The 20,929-nt window shown below is 36.1% G+C and overlaps 1 protein-coding gene across 1 annotated transcript; it reads right to left on the bottom strand.

Annotated features, from left to right (window-relative positions):
• Positions 1-9,427: 9,427 nt before the first annotated feature.
• On the bottom strand, positions 9,428-18,493 carry LOC149813039 (65-kDa microtubule-associated protein 1-like). Its single transcript, XM_089990705.1, has 9 exons — positions 18,422-18,493; positions 18,037-18,240; positions 17,516-17,773; positions 17,171-17,386; positions 11,941-12,096; positions 11,555-11,866; positions 11,303-11,390; positions 10,935-11,083; positions 9,428-9,878 (listed from the first exon to the last, which is right to left on the bottom strand). The coding sequence occupies exons 1-9, from the start codon at positions 18,491-18,493 to the stop codon at positions 9,564-9,566; spliced, it is 1,770 nt and encodes a 589-aa protein (XP_089846831.1). The 3' UTR covers positions 9,428-9,563.
• Between the last annotated feature and the right edge of the window lie 2,436 nt (positions 18,494-20,929).

The following is a 20,929-nucleotide window of genomic DNA, read 5'->3' as shown; positions in this document are numbered from 1 at the left end:
AATGTTCATGTCGATTTTCATGATTTTTAGATGTTGTTTGGTATGTTATTTAGTTGTTTCTCAAAGACTGGATGTTCGTAGAGTCCCATTTTGCTGAAACACTGGCAAATTTAATCTTTTTCATTTATTTTATTATTTTTATGAATTGTTTTCATGATTGTTGATTTTGATCATGTTCTTAATCATGTCAAAGTGCTCTCCACCTGATTTGGCATCGTTTTGAATATGTTTGGTCTTCGGATTAAGCATATTTCAAATTTCTTTTCTGAAAACCCTTAATTGTAACCCTATTTTGCCAATATTATCAATTTTTAAGGGTATTTTAGTTATTTTTCTCTTAATTCCGAAATTCTAATTTTTTAATTAGTTTAGTTTCATATTTTATTAAATCATGCATCCATCATTTAGTTTATTTAGAATTTTTATTTTATGAATGCATGGGAAAAAGGCTTATATTCAGATAAATCCTTTAATTTTCAAATATTGTTGGATAAATCCTAAAAAGCCGACATATTTCTACTAACATGTTTGTTGATTTTATAGGATAGGTCAAGACTTTATTCTCTTTTATTTTTCTTCTTTATTTCTTTATTTCTTTATTTATTATTCAATTATTCAATATAAATTATAATCAAATACCAAAAATAGTGGAAAATTCTTTTTCTGCATAGATTAGCGTTGCATTTGCATATAGTTTATTTTCTTAAAATTAATTGCTATGGTTAATGATTCATATACATTTTCAAATTCTACAATGGTCAACATGAATGACATGTGCACCCTCTTCTAAGAAGTTAATAAACCTAGTGGAGTTCATATTTATGGACATAGTTAGAATACAAATGAAACTCATATTTATCTTCTTTTAAGTTACAAACAACCTACACTCTTAAACTATCTTAAAAAATCATTGCATATTTCAAACACTTTTATTTTAAAAACCTCCTTTTAGGATTTAATGGGATATATAGCGAATTTATTTTGTTCTAAATTCTATAAGGCACAAAAAACACTTTTATACAAGTTATATTTTTGAAACAAAGAGAGATTTCTCAATGATTTTTCTCAAATCTTTTTCCAAAAAAGAGTTTTATAAACTGCGTTCATACATCATATAGGCTTAGACTGCATCATAGGGCCACACGCCGAGTTTCTCTTCAAAAATCAATTTTCTCAAAATTATCCAAATTTTCTTCTTCCATAAAATTGATTTTCAAGATTATCTCATTTTCAAAAGGATTTTCCAATAATTCAAAGTATGCATCATATTTTTAAATGATATTTTCCAAAAATCATAGCACATATACGAGTCTTTGTGCATTCTAGGACTTAGAATAAATTTTCAGACAGTTAAGCAAGCAAGGCACAGTGTTAGATCCTTGGTTCGATTACCTCTGGTTATGGCGCCAGGAACGGTTGAACCTCGTACCGACAGACGAGTCTCATTCTCTTTTAATTTCCCTATATTTTCAAAATGGAAGCGAGTTTTTATTAAATATTTTCAAAAGGTCAAATTGACTTGCGAAAGTAAAATTTTTCATGATAACAACATGTCATGTATGCACTGAATGTATCATGCATATAAATGTGAAATGAATGAATCATGTGTGTAGGCATGAATGAATTATGGCATGAATCATACATTTAAAACATAGTTGAATGTGTCATATATCGTGCATGAGAGCATGAATTGAATGCTACATGTATTATGAATAAAAGCATGTTATGAATGAATTATGCATCAAATCATGTGTGAATGAATCATGCATAAGGGCGTGATAGGGTTATCTTATGAGATAATGGCACTGGAATGTGACCTATGACTTTAATAAAAAATAACTTTGGAACAACGATTCAAATGAGGTGGCGGTGAAACTGGGCTCTTAGAAATGACTGAGTTTGTCTTGATCTCAAAGAGATAGTTGGGTCCCTCTCGATCTTCTGTATTTCTTGGAGAAGGAAAGGCGGTACAAACCTCATAGGGTATTGTGATGTTAGAGGACTATGTGTGCCTCGTCCCTGCCCCACGGAGGTTATGGGAATAGACCTACTTGAAGATTCATAAGGTAGGGCAAAAAACTCTACAGAGTAAGGAAAGAGGTTCCCTTTGTTTTTAGCTCAGGTGACATAGGTCTGTTAATTAAAAGTCCCGAAAGATGGTTCTAAAACTTAAAAATTTTTGGAACATTGTCTGTCCAAGAACCTGAACAGGATGTGGTTTGTGAATTTTAATTCACAGAAGGGATAAAGTTTGAACCTAATCTATGTGAGAGATTCTTCAGACATGTCCAACTAGCTATAATAATTTTTACATAATTTTTTACTCATCTGTAAAATTGTTGGTTGAAGCTCTTTCAGAGGGATTGAATCAGGCAAGATTGTTTAGAAACAGAAAAACCAGTTTCAGTAAATTATTTATTTCTCCCTTCTCTGAACTCCAATTGAGGCAAGGTTTATGACTATGTTTAGCTAACACATCCATCCATCTACTGTTAAAATTTTATATTTTTACTCATTGTGGTTTGGTCGTGACAGAATTTACATTGACTATTAAAATTTTGTCTTTGTAGTTCTGAGTTGAAAGTCTCATGATTTTGGTGTCTTGGCTCCAAAAGTGGACCAATGGGACATGGTTTGGTTCCATAACTGAACCAAATAAATACACTAATTGTTAGAGACCAATGCATATTTTCAATGATGTTTATATCATGCAATATGGATATTATACATGCTTTTATATTATGTTGTTTAGCATGTGATGATGTTACATTACATGTGATTATGTATGTATGCTCATTTAATACTCATTATATATTTATGTTCACTGCATGTGTTTATGAACAATAACATGTTTATGATGTACATGCAATGTTATGATACATATAATGTGATAACATATAGTGTGTATATGAGATGCATATAGGGATATGAATGCATATAATATTGCATGTATGGCATGGGATTCCGAATAGGAATTTATTTGTTACAATGGATTATTCCTATGTGATAGTTGCATTGACCAATGGCCTAATAAAGCTAAACCTTTTCAAGATTCTGAGTATGCCTTACAAGGGTATGTTGAATCGGGAGATCCATGTCTACCTTGGGGAGAGTAGGCGGTACAAACTTTTTGAACCCGTAAATTTGTTAAAATGCTACGAGTGACAATAACTCGGATGGTCCTAGGTCCATGAGAGTTAAGGGGCCTGGACTACTAATATTAAGTACTATGCGGTATGTCCATCCTTCTATAAAAGTATAGGATCAATCCTTTTTCGAGGTTGTAGCCACTTAAGAGAGCTTCTCTTAGTCAGAGACTGCTCTTGGTGGGTTTAACTCAGTCAATCACTTGAAAAAAATTAAAACATATAGCATAATAAACACTTAAGTGGTCTGGACTGTCCGGGACCACATGTACTCGATGTAGTTAATGATCAAGAGAAACAAAGCATTAGTTGATTATGAGCACTTTTTAATTATGCAATTGCATTCATATCATATTTATCACTGAAAACATGCATATATTATTGTTCTTATGTAAATTAATTATATGTTTTGTTAATGTGCAACTGAAATCAATTATTATGATTGTTATGTTTTTACCATGAATTTGTATTGGTTATATGTATGCTTAATATTATGTATGTGTGCTTTTGATTAACGTGTAACCTACTGAGACTTGTGAAGTCTGACCCTTATCTTTAAATAAATACAGGTAATGAGTGAGCAGTTGCAGAGTGGGTGCGGGATGCTATAGGGGTGTCGTGTAAATAATTGAAGTAAAAATATACTAGGATTGAAGTAAAAATATACGCAGTTAAAAACAAATGAATAAGAAGCTTGAAAGGAAAATAAATATCTCTAATTGATTCTTTATGAAAATTATCCTCTGAATTTTTTTCCTTTTCATTCTATCAAATATCAATTGTTATTAGGGCTGGTAAACGAACTGAACCGCTCATCGTTCAACTCAGTTTGCCTCGTCTTAAGCTCGTTTGTGTTCAGCTCATTTAACTAATGAGCCGATTACGATCTGGCTCATCATACCTTACCAAGACGAGTACGAACAATGCATGTTCTTCTCGGCTTGACTCTTTTAGGCTTGTCATCTTAAAGAGCTGTTCGGCTTGTATCCATAAATATATAATAAATTTTTTATACATAATGTAACATAATCACTTTTGTATATTTTCTTGTTATTTTTCTGTTTTCAAATTTACAAATAATGGTAATTTATATTTCCTTGATTTCTATTGAAGGCTTACATGCTCAAGTATGATTCAACACATGGGAGGTTAAAAGGAACTGTTAAGGTCCTAGATGATTCAACCTTGGTGGTCGATGGCAGGAAAATAATTGTCACTAACAAAAAGTTATTTGCATAAACTCTCTCTCTCTCTCATGTGATGCTTATAATGCTAGCAATTTGTTGCACTACCCTCTATGGTGATTGTGAAGCCAATGGATTTTTCAAATTTGCTTTTCCTGTTGGAAGTACTTCTAAAATAGGTGTGCTTTATTTGCATAAACTCTCTCTCTCTCTCATGTGATACTTATATTGCTAGCAATTTGTGTTTAGCTGAAACTTGACATTTTGAGTCCTACATGCTCACTAAAATCATCTTTGCTACTTGTTTCTTATAAATTCTTACTATGTTTGGTGTCTTTGTGCAGCTGATGCCTATCATATACTCACATTAACATTTTTTGCTTTGTTACCTTTCTCAGGCTGTTGGAAAAGTGCTTTCAGAGCTTAATGGGAGACTTACAGGCATGGTCTTCCATGTTCCCACATCCAATGTTTTTGTTGTGGATCTTACTTGTCGGTTAGAGAGACCAGCCTCATATGAAGATCAGCAATAAGGTTAGAGAGACCATTCAGTATGTAGTGATTTACTTTGCTGCTTTTGGTGATTCACTTTCCTACTGAACCATTTTCTTGTGGAGTTAGGCAGTCTTAATATTTGGATTTTTTATGCATATTATAGCCTCCCATAATACAACGATATCTCCCACTGTGGTTTACCAACTCTCTTCTTTCTTGGTATTCTAATTTAAGGAGTTTAGATTGTTATGCAGACTTTACAAACACAGATATCACTTCTGATGTTGCTCCCAATTTACAGGGCAGCCAAGGCGGCACCTGCTTACCAGTGGTTGGAGTGCTTTTGTGAGTGCCAATAGGCTGGTTGCTTTGGATGCATTTATTTTTATTAGGTAGCTTATCACTGTGGGTTCATGAATGCAATTAGTTTTCTCATATACATACATGTGCCTATGTTGTTTGATGCATGCAGCTGAAGTCCCTAGGTTTCTCATATGATTGGGACCGTAAAATATCCATGACGGACCCAGAGTATTATACATGGACACAATGGATCTTTCTTCAATTGTTGAAAAAGGACTTGCTTATCAGGTTAAAATATGCTACTGTTTATGAGATCTTGCCTATTTGCTTTTCTCTCATCACATATTAGATTAACAGTTGGTTGGCATATTACCATGTACTTATATTTCTTCTAATAATATGATATTTTGTGCTAGGCAGAAGTACCATTCAATTGGTGTCCTGCACTTGGAACCTTATTGGCAAATGAGGAGGTGGTGGATGGTGTGAGTGAGCGTGGTGGTTATCCTGTGATTAGAAAGGTGATCTTCTTGATGTGTGATCACCTTATTATAAACTTAGTAATAAGTGAAGTTAGTATCTTACAAGTTGGCTAGGATTTTGAGGTCAATAATTATGTGATTTGATAATCTTCCTCTGTTTATTCAACCAGCAGATGCGACAGTGGGTGCAGATAACTGCATATGCTGATCGTCTTCTTGAGGACCTGGATAGCCTGGACTGGCCTGAAAGCATTAAAGAATGCAATGGAATTGGATTGGCCAGTCAGAGGGGGCTGAGATTGACTTCTATGTACTGATGGGCAGAAAAGCGGTCCAAAGTTGACTATCTTTGGGGCAACGTAAAACTATATTTTCCATTCAATTTTTTAGTGAAAACATTTGCATATCAATATCGCCTGTTGAAAACATTGCATTTTTTAAATTGTAATGAGCCATTTCCTTATATAATCTATGAAGCATTTGCTTTTTGTGTTGTCTAGTTATCTGGTTGTAGCTCCTGAGCATCCATTATTGTCATCTGTTGTTTCTGATGCCCAAAACAAAAGTGTATGTGGAGTACCTTTTAGCCTCTTTGTTTTTGGAAGCCCTTGTCTATATAAATGGATGCCATCATACTTTTCTGATCCTTCTGTTACTAAAACTTGAGATGAACAAGTATTTTATAATTGCAGGTAGAGGATTACAAAACCATTGCCTCTAGAAAAAGTGATCTTGAGAGAACGGAGCTTCAGAAGGACAAAACTGGTGTTTTTAGTGGTTTTTATGCTAAAAACCCAGCCATTGATGAAGCAATTCCCATATGGGTAGCGGACTGTGTTGGGAAGTTGTGCTCCATATCTTTACAATCTCTTACCAAGTTCTTCACACATACAGACGCATGCATCAATTATTTTCTGTGTTCAACTGATTGAGCATATCTTTGTTTTTGCTATGCCTGTGTTCTACGTTACTGTCAAGCATATCTTTTTTTTTTTTGCTATGCCTGTGTTTGCAACAAATGCCAAGTAGACAGCCAACATTATATATTTGCATGATTTATCAATGATGCACAAGTTGATGAGACGGTGGTTATTCTGCATGAGAACAAATATAATTTTTTCAACGTATTAAAGAAATTGTTTCACATGAATCATCAAACGGGGTAAAAACCATGGATCAAGAAATTGAATATATTGAGAAAAACCATGTATGATAGTTATCAGATTTACCTGAGGAAAGAAAACCCATTGAGTGTAAATGGGTTTTAAGAAAAAAAATATAAGTCTGGTTGAAACATTGATAAATTTACAGTTCGGCTAGTAGCGAAAGGTTTTTCGCAAAGAGAATAAATGGATTACAGAGATACGTATTCTCCAATGGCAAAGTTTGCATCCATCAAAATAATTTTGTTTATTGTAGCATATTATGATGTAGATCTATTTCAGATGGATGTTAAAACTACATTTTTGAATGATGATAAGAAGGAAACCACTTTTATGATATATGTTGTTAATAGTCAAGAAGATAAAATGTATAAATTGAAATTATTTTTATATAGTATTAAATAATTACCACGTCAATGGTATTTAAAATTTTATAGTCATATGTGATATTGGATATTTGGCTAATGCTCTTGACCATTGTGTATATCAATAAAAAAGTAAGAGTAAATTTGTTATTTTATCTTTTTACGTGGATGATATACTCCTAACTGAAAATAACAATGATATGATTGTCAAAACTGAGACATGATTAAGTACTCAATTTGAAATGAAAGACATGGGTGAAACATCTTATGTTTTTGGAGTAAAAATTTATTGAGACAAAAGCTCTATACTTTTATTTTTAAATTAGGAGAAATATATTGATCATATATTTAGAAAGTTTAAAATGCATGATTGTAGGTCAATAGAAACTTCTGTGGCTAAGGGGTCAAGTTGAGCAAGAACTATTGTCCTGGTGGTGAAGGACAAAAGAAATTGAATCTACCTTATTCTCACGTTTTTGGAAGCTTGATGTATATTATGTTATATATTAGATCAGACATTAGCTTTGTTGTAGATCTTGTAAGCTGATATCAAAGTAATCTTGGATGATCTCATTAACAAGTTGTTAAAAGAATATTTAGATATTTGAAAAACTTAAAACTTAAAAATTGTGTTATGAAGCAGATAATTTAGAGATAATTGATTATTCCAATGTTGATTTTGCTTGAAGTAGGGATGACAAAAAATCTTCTTCAGGTTATATTTTTTTCTTAGGAGGTAGTGTTATTTTTTTGTCTTACAAGAAATAGGGTTGTGTAGCTCTATATGTACCATATAACATGGTTGCTACTTTTGCCATCTGGATAAGTCGCTTCATAGATTTGAAGCTGAAAATAATTGATGGGTCGGTATAAATATACTGTGATAATCAATATGCTATTAGCCTGCAGATAGCTCCAAAAACAAACATATAATGGTAAAGTACTATTATATCCGTTACATGATTGAAAAGAATGAGATTCTAATCGATTATTTGTCAACTACTGATATGGACAAGTCATGTAAAAAAGCAACACCTCATTACTAGATTTCAATGTAAGTGAAAACTCCTGAATAGTGGGAGGTAAATCACGGAATTATTTTATGAACGACTCTCATGGCCAAGTGGGAGATGTTGGCCCACATTTGTGAGTCGTGGCCATGGTGCCTTCTTTCTGGGGCCCCATGCATTTGAGGTGAATAGAGCCCACTCATCTCAAATGCATAGATGTGATAACCAATGTGTTATCTTTATCTAAACTACTTTTTTCTCTTGGTTTTACTTTTATCAAAAGCTTTTCTAAAACTAATCACGTTTTTTAGGGAATAAGCCTCACAGGAGATGTACATTGTTAGGAGAGTCAGTTACACTGAGCCTGGGACAACACGAAGGAGAAACAATAAAAGCTCAGCACTTCTACCAAATATGTAAGAGGTGAAAACTTCTTTACAAGCCCTCCTGAAGCAAGCCTCTCTCTCTCTATATATATATATATCTGCAAACAACTACTGAAGCGGGGCCATCATACTCACCAGTTAGAAAATGGCCGGGATAGTTCTAGGCTACAGGGTGCAATCATCTTAGTCATTTTCAAACCAGTGGATTACCAAAAAATGGATGTAAATAACTTTAAAAAAAAAAGTTCAAAACTTTCTGACCATCCATTTGCTGAAAAATGATCGGGATAGCTCGGATCTTGTGAGGTGTTACCACCCTGGCTATTTTCAACCAGTGGGCGGCTGAAAAAATGGTTGGTTATGAATGAAAAATAAAAAGAAAAAATTTCACATCCAGCCATTTCCAACTAGGGACCGACTGGAAGATTGACGGACATAAATGGGTATAAGAGGTTCTATTGGGGCATAAAAGAAAAAGGAAAGGTAAGGGTCATGACCTCCTCCCAATGATAAATGCTTTTGAAAAAGCTGGTGGGTGGGGGGAAGGGGGATATATCCCGGAACCTGATGAAGTCCGGTTGTGCAAAGGGTAAAAAGGTTCTTTTAAAGTTAAAAAAATTTGCGAATTTGAACATAAGGAAGATTTCAAAAATTGTGAGGCATTTTCAAAAAACATATCATTTTTACCCTACAGTACTTTTTGTAATTTCATTCCGACGCCATCACTGCCATACAGTAGGTGCCTCATGTATGGCAAATTTATGTTTAGGCACCTCAAGTTTCAGGGTCAGTCATTAGTACAATTGGTTTTGCTTTCTCAACACAACATAGTCAATAAGAACAGCAACCTCTCTACTAGGAAATAGTAAAAGTGGCAGGTGCCCGTTGAAGCCAAAATGCGTTTTTTTACATTAGTTGTATATATATTTCATCTAGTCTAAAAGCTATCAAGCCGACCAAAACTTAATTTAGATATGATAAACACCGAGGATTCATATAAAACACTAGTAAAACTAATCTTATTTATTGTCATGGCAAAGCTGGAACTGGTTCACATTCAGACACATGCGAAGTGGCCTCTTCTTTGGCGATTGCAACATAGTTTACAGGGGCGGCAGGCCTGGGATGATCACACTTTCCATCTTTATTTGCAGAACGGATGCTGTTGCCAGCACTCTGATGGACACCAGAAGACAGCCTTCTGTTCTGTGTGCCGTTCACTGAACCTCCATTTAAACGCGGACCTACAACCTTCTTTGGGCCGAGCGGCCTGTTGGGGCTTGGCCTTGAACCGAAGAGAGTTTCCTGCTCAGTTGTGACTTGCTCATGGAACCGCTTCTGGTCCTGGCAATGTAACTTGCCCATTAGAGGATTTACAAGGCAGCAAAAGTGAAAGCAAAGCTTTAAAGGTTTCAGAACAAGATTAAGGCAGCTATTTTGAATCCTGACCTGATGGGATTATTTTTTGCCAATGATAAGACTTCAAAGGTATGTCATGGAACATATATATAGGTCTAGGACTACTATTTGTAGTACCATATTAATTACTACCGTTAACTACTACCTTCAAATGTATGTCATGGAACATATATATAGGTCTAGGACTACTATTTGTAGTAGCATATTAACTACTACCGTTACTGATTCTAGTATTTTCATTGAATGTTTTGTGAACCCAGATATACACATATGGTATCCATTATTTTGCAGAGTACATACATTCAATCAAGAGACTTTGACACTTGTACAGGTTTTCAAGGAATCTAAAAATCAATGACCCACAATGCACCAACATTTTTTAATAGAAAGGCCACCTTTTCCATCAATTCAATTAGATCCGAAGCATATTTTTTTTAGTAAACACACTGTCGTAATGTCTATAAGGTCTGATTGAGTAAATAATGTCTGAAACTTTGACATCTAATTGATAGGATGGTGCAATCAGAAGAAACAAAGATAACAAGAACAAAAGATTCTTGATAATATTTTTCCCTGTTGGTTCAAGAACGTTTAGAAATAAAGAAATTGGCTCACTTTTTTATAGAAGAAACTATGACATCTACCAATATGCGGGAATCAACAATGATATTTACACAAAGGCCAAGAATTGTCCCTGATGCCAAGTATTATAAGCAAATCATCTAGATATGGAATTTTATAACTCCAAAACAACCAAAGCACCTTTGCCTTCTTTCAGTTACTACTTACTAGTGTCTAGTGCATAATTCTGGTACCAGAGCTATCAACTAGCTAGTCATTATCATTGGCAGCCATCACTTTTCTAAGATGTTTCTAAATGAGTGCAACTTGCCCTATGTAGACATGGTGCAAGATTATTCCCGTAGGATATCATATAAAACTTGAAAACATTTGCATATAAAAAAGAATCTCCAATCTTACCCTCATTCTTTGCTTTTCTTCTTCCCTGTCATGCCTCAGCAAGGCATACTCATCCAGCATGGCAAGCAGAGGAACTCCATCATAAATAAATGGTACACCCCTCTCCTCCTCCCATGCTCGTGTCTTAGCCACTAAGCTATCCACCAGAGCTGCAATAATAACAAATAAAGCAGGTAGAAGCATTAAAAATATGAAAAGGTATTATACACATGCATGCATGCGCACACACACACACAAGAGAGAGAGAGAGAGAGAGAGAGAGAGAGAGAGAGAGAGAGAGAGAGAGAATCCTGAGATCACCATTATACATTGTCTTTGATCATGAGACCACTATAGTATGTAAGAGGAAAGTTGTAATCTCTACTTACCAGGAATTTTATTAACAAGAATACGGGATTTTTCTGCACGTTTGAGATTTATATGAGCTCCTCTACTGGAATTATACCTGTTATCGTCCTGTTTCAGTGAAATACACACAATGTAAAATATGGACTGCTAAGACTCCTAAATGCATGGGAACTAAACGTGTGTTGTTTGCATGTTCCCTTTACAGAAAACAGACTTGTATTAATGATAAAACCTATAAACGTGGCATGAAAGCACAACGAAACAAAGATTACCCGATTATAGTCTTCAAGCCAGCTCTCTTCTTCACAGGCTGACATCCATTTCTCAACCTTCTCCATTATTTCTTTTCTACTGAGAGATTCTTCCTTGGCTTTTAATATTTGATTATCCATGTCTGCCAGTAATTCAGAAGGATCAACATTCCCAGAATCAATGAGGACCATTATCTTTTCACGAGCAGCCTCTGAATCTATTTCCATGTGAGCATGTGCATATATCTCTTCAAGCTCAGCTTGTTTTCTAAAAGCAATCTCCTTCATCTTGCTTGCCTTCAGCTGGTCCAGGCTTTCGACTTCCATCTCAGCCTTCATGGCATTAAAGAGCAACAATATAACTCTCTCCTTCATACCAGAATGATAAAATTTACAGATGAAGTTACCTGCTCAATCAGATCTAGAGCAAGGGCCCCAGGTACAGTGACCTCATCAACTGATGCAGAAATGTTACAGGTCACATGATCAAATAAGCTCCTCTCCTCCATAGGCGTGTCCATCAGGTTCCAAAGATCACATAGCTGTCCAGCTAGCTCTTGAAGCTGAAACAAACTGAACTCAATTAATTTTATGTCAAGCTCTAATTTGAAAGCATAAAAATCTACATTTTAAGCAGCTAGGACCTTTAATGCTATATTAAAAACCACAAAAGCAGAAATGATTAAGCAACACCTGGAATCAAACATCAAGAAGAAGCAAGTGTCAAACTAAAATTTTAATGGAAAGAGGCAATAGCACAAGCTACTAAAGCATGTGAAAAAAGGAAGTCATACGATCAAGGTTAGGCTTTATCCTTAAGCTCCAGTTGTTTGAAGTGCAGCACAAACCAAAAGTTTCTTGGAAGACCACGAGAGAGAGAGAGAGAGAGAGAGAGAGAGAGAGAGAGTCATACATGCACACTGTGCTTCTATTGCTTTGTTAAGGTCAAAATCTAGAACCAAAAGTGAGGTCAATCACAAATTCTAGCAACCTAGGGTTTGGTCATGTGGAACTGCGAGCCACTTTTCATGAAGAAAGCCATCCCCATGTTCTAGTAAGGCACGTGAGGCCTGACAAAGTGAGTCCGTGTTGCACACATGCCCCTTAGGAACACCAAAAAATAGGTTAATGTACGTCACTAGAAGGAAAACAAAAACAAAAACCGGAAGTTTGATTAATTGATCCAACATTAAAAGAACAAAACATATTGAATTACAAGCATTTTTTGGGGAAGCAGCTATATAAGTAGGTTTTGATTTTAGTAGTTTTTGCACAACACTGACATCCTATGGGAACAGGTGCATTTAATTAACTAAAACCAACTTGAGATTACTCAACATAATGGGTTTAGAACATTAAAAGAACAAAACATATTGAATTACAAGCACTTTTTGAGGAAGCAGATATAGGACAAGGCCTCTGGATTGTAAGAAATCTAAACCCATTATGTTGAGTAATTTCAGGTTAGTTTAACTATTTATTTTAACTTAATGCACCTGTCTCCATAAGATGTCACATGAAGTCAACAGCGCGGGGCACAAAGTACTAAAATCAACAAAAAAAGGAGAAACTTACCCTTGATGAGAACATTTTGTAAGGGTTTGAACTGCAAACTTCGTTTTGGGTTGCATACTTTGATGCCATTGCTAGGGTTGTCCATCAGATGTTTAACTAAGCCCAACGTGACGAATCCAAGCCTAGATCACCTCATGGGTGTAAGAGGCTTAAACGATCAGGTTAAACGATTTGAATCCCATTCTGAACTGCTAATGGTTTTGTATTTCTAACCTTAACAGGATACTTGGTAAGAAATAGAAGAGAAGTGAAACCTATCTACATTAGATCCAATATGGTGGTTCCCTATAGTAAAAAACAGTAGTCAGTGCGTAGGCACCAGGCCCTTAAAAGGCCTAATTGGCGCTTAAGTGGGACCTATTAGGTACGGATATGCAAAAGTTCCAAATTTGTGGGTACGGTGGTATGGCTATACACACACACACACACACAATGTTTTGGGTTTAGATTGGATCAAAATCCATATCCAACTAAAAAATTAAGAAAAAAGAAAAAGTAAGGGAGGACCAAGCCTCTCTCTCTCTTTCTACACCGCCTTCTTTTTTCCTTTTTTCCTTCCTATACCTCCTCTTCTTTTTCTTCATCTTCCTCCTCTTCTGTTCCTCCTTCCCCTCCTGCTACCATGCCACTAAAAGGCAGTGGTCATGGTGTATTCTCTAGAAAACAAAAAAATGTTGTTTTGGATCGGGTCTCACACAACCTGATCTAGAATGTGTCCTACACCCGTACCTGTGTCGATATGGGTACTTTGCCATAGATAAGTGCCCTATGTGACATAGGGTGGAATTAGTGGGCCTAGCTAGTCAGGAAAAAAAAGAAAAAAATTATAGCCCATGTATACACAAAAAGAATTATGGTGTGTGCAGGTTGACTTCGATAAAAAGGTTTTGACCGTCAAATAGTCAACCTTGCCATAGACGAACATTTTTGCTTTTTTATCAAAATAAAAGAGGCTGGGTAGGATTTTGCAGCTTCTCTCTCTCTCTCTCTCCTTGAAGATCAATTGCATTGGGTTGTTTTTAAAGCATTTTTATTTTATATAATTTTTTCTATAATCTTTGTACCTTCTATAACTCTATAATTTCTTTGTAATTTTGTTAATTCCTCAAATTCCTTGTAATTTCTCTACAATTTGTGTTGTTTTTTTTTGTAATGTTTGTAATTTCTCTATAATTGATGTACTCTATAGTTTCTTAATTTCTTTGCGATTACTATAATTTTTCTGTAATATTTTCAGGCTCCAACTAGGTCGACTAGCCTTGCCTAGAAGTCAGCTAGACCATTTAGGGGCTTGTAGTTGGCACCTAGACATCGGCTGCCACTTTTGACTAAGTAGCTTAATGTATAAACATAGTAACAAAATATCAACTCTAGGAAACAACAATCAAGATGTTGTGTGGACTCTTGACAACTTTTCTTTTTTCTTTTTCTTTTTTTAAGACATCAAGAGTTTCAATCATTTAAGGAAATGCATACAAAATTGTAAAAGATTAAACACTAATTAAAATGGTGAATAATTCAGGAAAATATCAATATAATGTCATGACAAACCATGCTACTATTGCACAGTTTGAAAACTGGTGACATGGAAAATATAATGTTATTTTTCCATTACTATATTTTTCTTATTGTAAAAAAATACTGCAATATTTGAGTATATAATCAAATTTCCCCATCACGATTTAAAGGGCTCGAATAATGCTGAAGATAATGGAAATAGAAATTATGGCATGACAATCTCAAGAATTAAATCGGCAACAGAATGGAATTGACTTAGAACTGGAGGTGCTCTTCTCCTTGAAGCAAAACTTATATGACAGGCATGATTCTAAAAGTAGGCCCTATTAAGAGGATGAGCCACCTAGCAAACAAATACATGATATATATCCTGTAATGAAACAAAGAGCTATCAAACTGGCTCACTATCTTCTCACAAAAAGGTCATAATTACCATCTTCATCTTATCAGATTTCCCAACAAGGAAATAAGAAAGAAAATAAATATTTCTTAACTTAATAAACTATCCAAACATCCAAGATGATATGCCATAAAAAATTCAAATTATGATGCCTCCATAGTATTTTGCCACACTACAAAGGGAATCAAATATCCATATCAATTATCAACCAAGCTGATCTGATTCCAATCATCAATAATTACTTGATAAGTGGTTGAATGACCTGATCATCTTCACAAATAGAAAGTACTTCCTGATGACAAGGTAGAGTAGGCATCATTCTCTGATGAAAACGGTGATGAAAGAATACAAGATTAATTAGTAGTTCAGTATTTCATCACTCCCAATGATGTGCATATGCAGCTGCTCACATGCGCATGCACACTTCTCAAACTGAAAATTTTGTCAACATATTTTCCTCAAAAAGGAAGTTGCCTTTCTACATACCCTTTATCTGACAAATAGAACAGATAATACACAATCAACCTGAATACAATTGCTTAGATGCTTGTACATACTAACGTGCCCTTACATTGGGTAAAGCTTTATCAACCAAATAAATAAAGTTTTTTGCTGAGACCCTATAAGAAACTCATCAAAGACTATAAGCCACAAAAGATATGCCATGAATTACATATCTAGGATTCCTGGTCTTATGATATGCATTCCAACTGTCATGTTCCCCAAGCCAGTTACACTATACCAGTCTAAGATGATTCTACCTTTAACTATTTCGAACATGGTCATATAACCATAGTCACAAATATTAGTCTCAGCTATATCTCGGCATGGCAATAATATAGGTTTAGTTGATAAATCTTAGGAAAATCTTGGGAAAATCATGGTGCTTAAAAAATTTTAAAAGCTATAAAAATAGCAGAAATAAGAAAATAACCTGTTTAGGTAATATGATACACATATAATTACAAAACAAGTAAAAAATATAAATAAAGAAGAAAAACATATTTAAGATATAGAAAAGAAGTAAAAAAAGTAAAAGTAATTGATAATATTGTGATATTATCGCAATAATATGCAATGTATATGAATTTCTAATATTTTCAAAATATTGTGAGATTTTATCTTTAATATTGTTTTATGAATTTGCAGCAATATAGTCACAATATTTTCACAATATCGCCTATATCTGTCACTATGCATATAGCTTGGTGCATTATGAAACGAGGTGCAGCACATCCACCAATTGCACACAATACCAATCCAGCCACAGATACCAATGAGACATTACAAATTGCATTAAGTTTCTGTCAATTGATTCATTAAGACAATCAAAGTAATATTCAGTAAGATCACTAATAAAAGCATCACAAGTTTAAGCCACACAAATGAAAAGTTGAAAACAATGAACAAAAGAACAAATATAACTGAGGGCATATTCACCCTTGTGCAGTGTCATCATATGAAGTGTGCATATATACCAGCTAAAAATATCCAAGTAAAGAGTTCCTGAATGAGACTAGCCAAGCAACTAATTTATGATATCCTAAATTTTTCATTAGTTCTGAAAAAGTCCTTCCAATGGAAGATAAAAGGTTCTTCACTCAATATGCTCTATCACAAATTTGATCATTCTTTTTTTTTTCCTTTTGATTCCAAACTAATCCATGAGATTCGGAAATTAATTTACCAAGTTGTTGTTCCTCTTTGCCCATGGGTCAAGCCAAAAAAAGCCTTGGTTGCATCATCTTTTATAGTGAAGAGAGAATAAAATTTCCAAGAGCTAGGGATAATTATCAACAAAGTCTGCACATTACATTATGTGACATATATATAGCACACTAGGATAGAAACAAATGAACAGGAGAAAGCTAAGAGCCACTTCCATGGGGGTGACCATTAAGCAAAAAATTATTTAACATAAATTGCATGACTACATCAGTTTTCTTAATTTTTACTGCAAAGAATTTCTAATTTATCATAGCATGCTAACCAGGAGCCATTCAGAGTTCAGACCAATCCAGGCTAGCTTGCATCATTGTGAAAATATATTAATGATCAACTGCAGAAAGAATGAACCACGAGAAGAGAGCCATAATCATCTTGCACCTTGAATAACCTATGCTCTTAAAAGAGAGAAAAAATACATTTTGAAGCCTTTGTTTCTTGTCCTCTTCCAGTGATTGCACAGTGTTTGCTAGACTGGACAAAGTGTCATTGCTAATGCTCTTTGATTGAACACCAACTGAGTCATCTAAGCTTGGGTGAACTTCAGTAATAGTACTAAAGAAATCCATCCCTAGAACAGCACAGAGATCATGCACCGTGCTAACAAAGTCAAGGACCTTGTGCAAACGGTCACTCTGCAAAAAAAGAGACAAACATATCACAAACTCTGCTGGTTCATCTCTGAAAACTGCTGACCTAGGTAGACTGTTATTGGATATTATGCATAAACCAAAAATTCAAATGGTAATTGTAATGGTGACGACCTTCTCCTTTTGAAGCTCCTGCAGTTGCGAATGAAATTCATCCAGTTTCATAAGGGAGAGATCATTCTCATCCACCTTTGGCATTCCCATCTGCTCACTCAGTTTTAAACTCCCAGAAATTTCTCCAAAGATTTTCTGAATCTGCAACTGAACGTCCGCAAATTCCTCTATTCTCTCTTGCTTTTGCTTCCAGAGTTGTTGAAGTGCTGGTGCTATAGCCGCAAGCTGTTCCTTGATGGTGCCAGTAGTTTTCTCAGGCTGTGACAAACATCCACGAGTTGAATCAATCAGAGAAACCTTCATGTTGAATATCTTTTGGAAAAGGTATCCGATCAGAGAGGGCCCCATGCTTCTATGGATAACATGATGACCATCACTGAAACAGGACGATCACGCAACTGTAGCAACAAATCAAGCTTGCCAAAAGACATAACAGGGAGAAGTTCATGCTTTTGCCAACTGAGAGGATACAGAATGACTCAAAGCAAGTTGTATGCATGACTGTGATTACGATTACATACCATGCCAATAAAGCTGCTCTCCCCAAGAGCTGCAAGCAGGATACCAAATTCGGATTTGGCATCAGCCAATTCCTGAAGAAGATGGGCCCGTGATTCTGTGGCCTGATCGACCTTCTGTCTGTAGACATCCAAGCAGTCACGCTCCAACTGAAGTAACATCTTATCCCGCTCCTCATCACTTTCGCCAACCTCATCCCAAATTTGCTGCATTTTATTTCTCGAGGTTTTCAAACATCAACACAGTAAAAGCATTTAAAAGAGAGAAGAAAAATGCTGTAAGATCATGAACTGTACAAAAATTGACCGGCACAGCCATTAGACTATATCACAAGGGGCTGAAGCTACTAAAACAGAACAAATCCCACATCAACGCCAATCCAGTCACCTGCAATTCTTGAAGTAAAGCCCCACAGGTCGTCTCTCCAAGCAATGGATCCTGTACCGCCGAGATCGTCATTTATGGCCCCTGATTTTTCTCTTTCTACTTCTCTTCCCACAAGATCCTAAGAAGGAAGTCTGCAGACACCTGAAATAGATTCACAATTTTCTTGGCAAAAATATACTTATGAGGAGTGGAAAACAGACTTGCATCCCACAAACGTTTGTCCTGAAATCTCACTGTTTTGCTAAAAGAAGAAGAAGAAGAAGCAATTGATCAATTGGAAAGGATCTAGATGAAAGAGTTAGAGCTCAATATCAACATGATCTGCATTATGACGAAAAAATCAACCGAAGCACGCTTTCATCAATTCCGTCCATGATTAAACGAACAGCAAGCATCGAAGAAGAAGAAGTTCGATACTCACCTGACAAAGGAGCAACAGATCCACCCACCAAACCTTCTGAGAGAGAGAGAGAAGGTCTCACACTCATCAGTATGGTGAACTCCACCTTTACAGAAACATCCACTACGACACCATCAGGGGAGCTGCTCTCAAGAGCCAAATGCCTTAAGTCTAAGCTTCCCAAGGAGCAGAAAGTGACAATGAAGAGCCAGCAAGATAAAAAAAAAAGGCATGAAGAGCACTTCTAAACCCTTCAAATGGATCGTTTCCAGACCCTCAGAATGTGGGAATGCAACTAACTTTTGCACACATTTCTGGAGAAAACAGCCAAGCGACATAAATCCTCGAGGAAGAGGAGAATCGAAATGGCGAAACGTGGTTCAGATCGGCGAAAATCTCACAGAGATTAGATCTGTCAGCACTTGCTACCCGAGAAAAAGAAAAAAGAAGAGGAAGAATTCGACTGGATCACTCCCATTGGAGAAGCCCGTCGAAGCCAAGAGATCTCAGGAGCCCGAATTGAGAAAAAAGATAACGTGTGGGGGAACGGGATAGATACTCTTCCCCCCTTCCTTTCTTCTAACTTCTACTGGAGAAGGGAAGAGAGGGAGATCCCAGGCGATGGTAATAATGCAGATGGATGAGGGTCAAGTACCATTCGGTTGCTTACCAGTTAACATTCCATTCTCGAGCTACGCTACCACACTCGGGAGATCTGGACAACACAGAGAACAAGAGAGTAGTAAAGAGTGAGAGTGGGGGTGTTGTGAGGTGAAGTGGGGTTGAGTGGAAAGAAAGGAGAGCTGCTGCTGTCTGCTATAAATGAAGCCGTTTTTGACAACATACGGTCCTTTTAAATATTTTATTATTTGTTCACTTTTATATATCAGTATTTCTGTCCAATCTATCTAAGATGACACTACGAAAGAGAGGAACCGCTGTTGTTATACAATTAACAAAAATAAAAAAAAATTAATAAAGAATAGGGATGGCAGTGGACCAGAAAACTGGGCCCCGTCCCGCCTTACCCCGTTTGAATTGAGGATGGAAGATACGAAACTAGTTACGTCACAGGGACTCTTCAACTAGGTGATGCGCTTGTGTTGCACCCGCACTCGATGCAGTCAACTTGACCTTTAGTGCAGTTAACTTACTCAGAGTCATTTATGTTTAATTTTTAGATTTTTTATATATATATATATATATTATACATTTTTATCATATTTCTACACCTTAGCACTCAAGTTTTTTTTAAGTATTGCACCCGTACCCATGTGACATAGGAAATAAGATAAAAGTTAAAATCAAAATTAGTGTTGGAATAGAAGGAGAAACGAACTTAAAAGCTTCATCCCGCCACGCTTAAATAAAAAATGAAGGATATAAAATAAGGATGGAGGTTAAAATCAAAACTCGTGCTGAGATTGAAGGCAGGTAGGGATGGCAGTGGATCCCGGGAAAGCCGGGCCCCGCCCCGCCCCACCTCGCCCCATTTGGACAGAGGATGAAGGGTATGAAACCGGGATACGAAGGTTAAAATTCATCCCCGTTCGGGGATGAAGGCGAGGATGGACATACACTTTTCCCCACCCCGCCCCGCCCCGTCCCTACTTCATCCTTGTCACTTTTCTCGGCAATATTTTCGCCCCGTTCCTCCTCATTCCTGTTTGAACCGGGAATGGAGGACATGAAACGGGGATGAAGGCAGGGGTGGAGGTTAAAATCCATCCCTGCCGAGGATGGAGACCGGGATGAAGGTTCTAGTCTTAAGGCGGGGCGGGGGTGGAGACCTTGCTCCCCGCGCCGCCCCACTGCCCTCCCTAAAAGGCAGGATTTTGAAACAGAGTGGGGGGAGGGGTGGAGACCTTGTTCCCGCTCTCCGGTCCACTGTCATCCCTAATAACTATAAACATTTTTTAAAAGCCGGTTTTGAATAATAATAAGTTTTTCCGTCTATTATTTCCTATTCGTATTCTCTCTCTTTTTTTCTGAATTTTTTTTAGTTTTACTAGAAGCACAGTTGTGTCCTCGTCTTTGGCGCCTCTTTGTTTTCATTTTCGAGATGGCTTACTGTAACGCTTTGAAAGTACCCTTTACATGACTTGAAA

This window comes from Nuphar pumila, chromosome 16 (assembly GCF_984573655.1).
Source record: "Nuphar pumila chromosome 16, dmNupPumi1.hap1.1, whole genome shotgun sequence".
Taxonomy (NCBI): Eukaryota; Viridiplantae; Streptophyta; class Magnoliopsida; order Nymphaeales; family Nymphaeaceae; genus Nuphar; species Nuphar pumila.
This window is presented reverse-complemented; position numbering and strand designations above follow the sequence as displayed.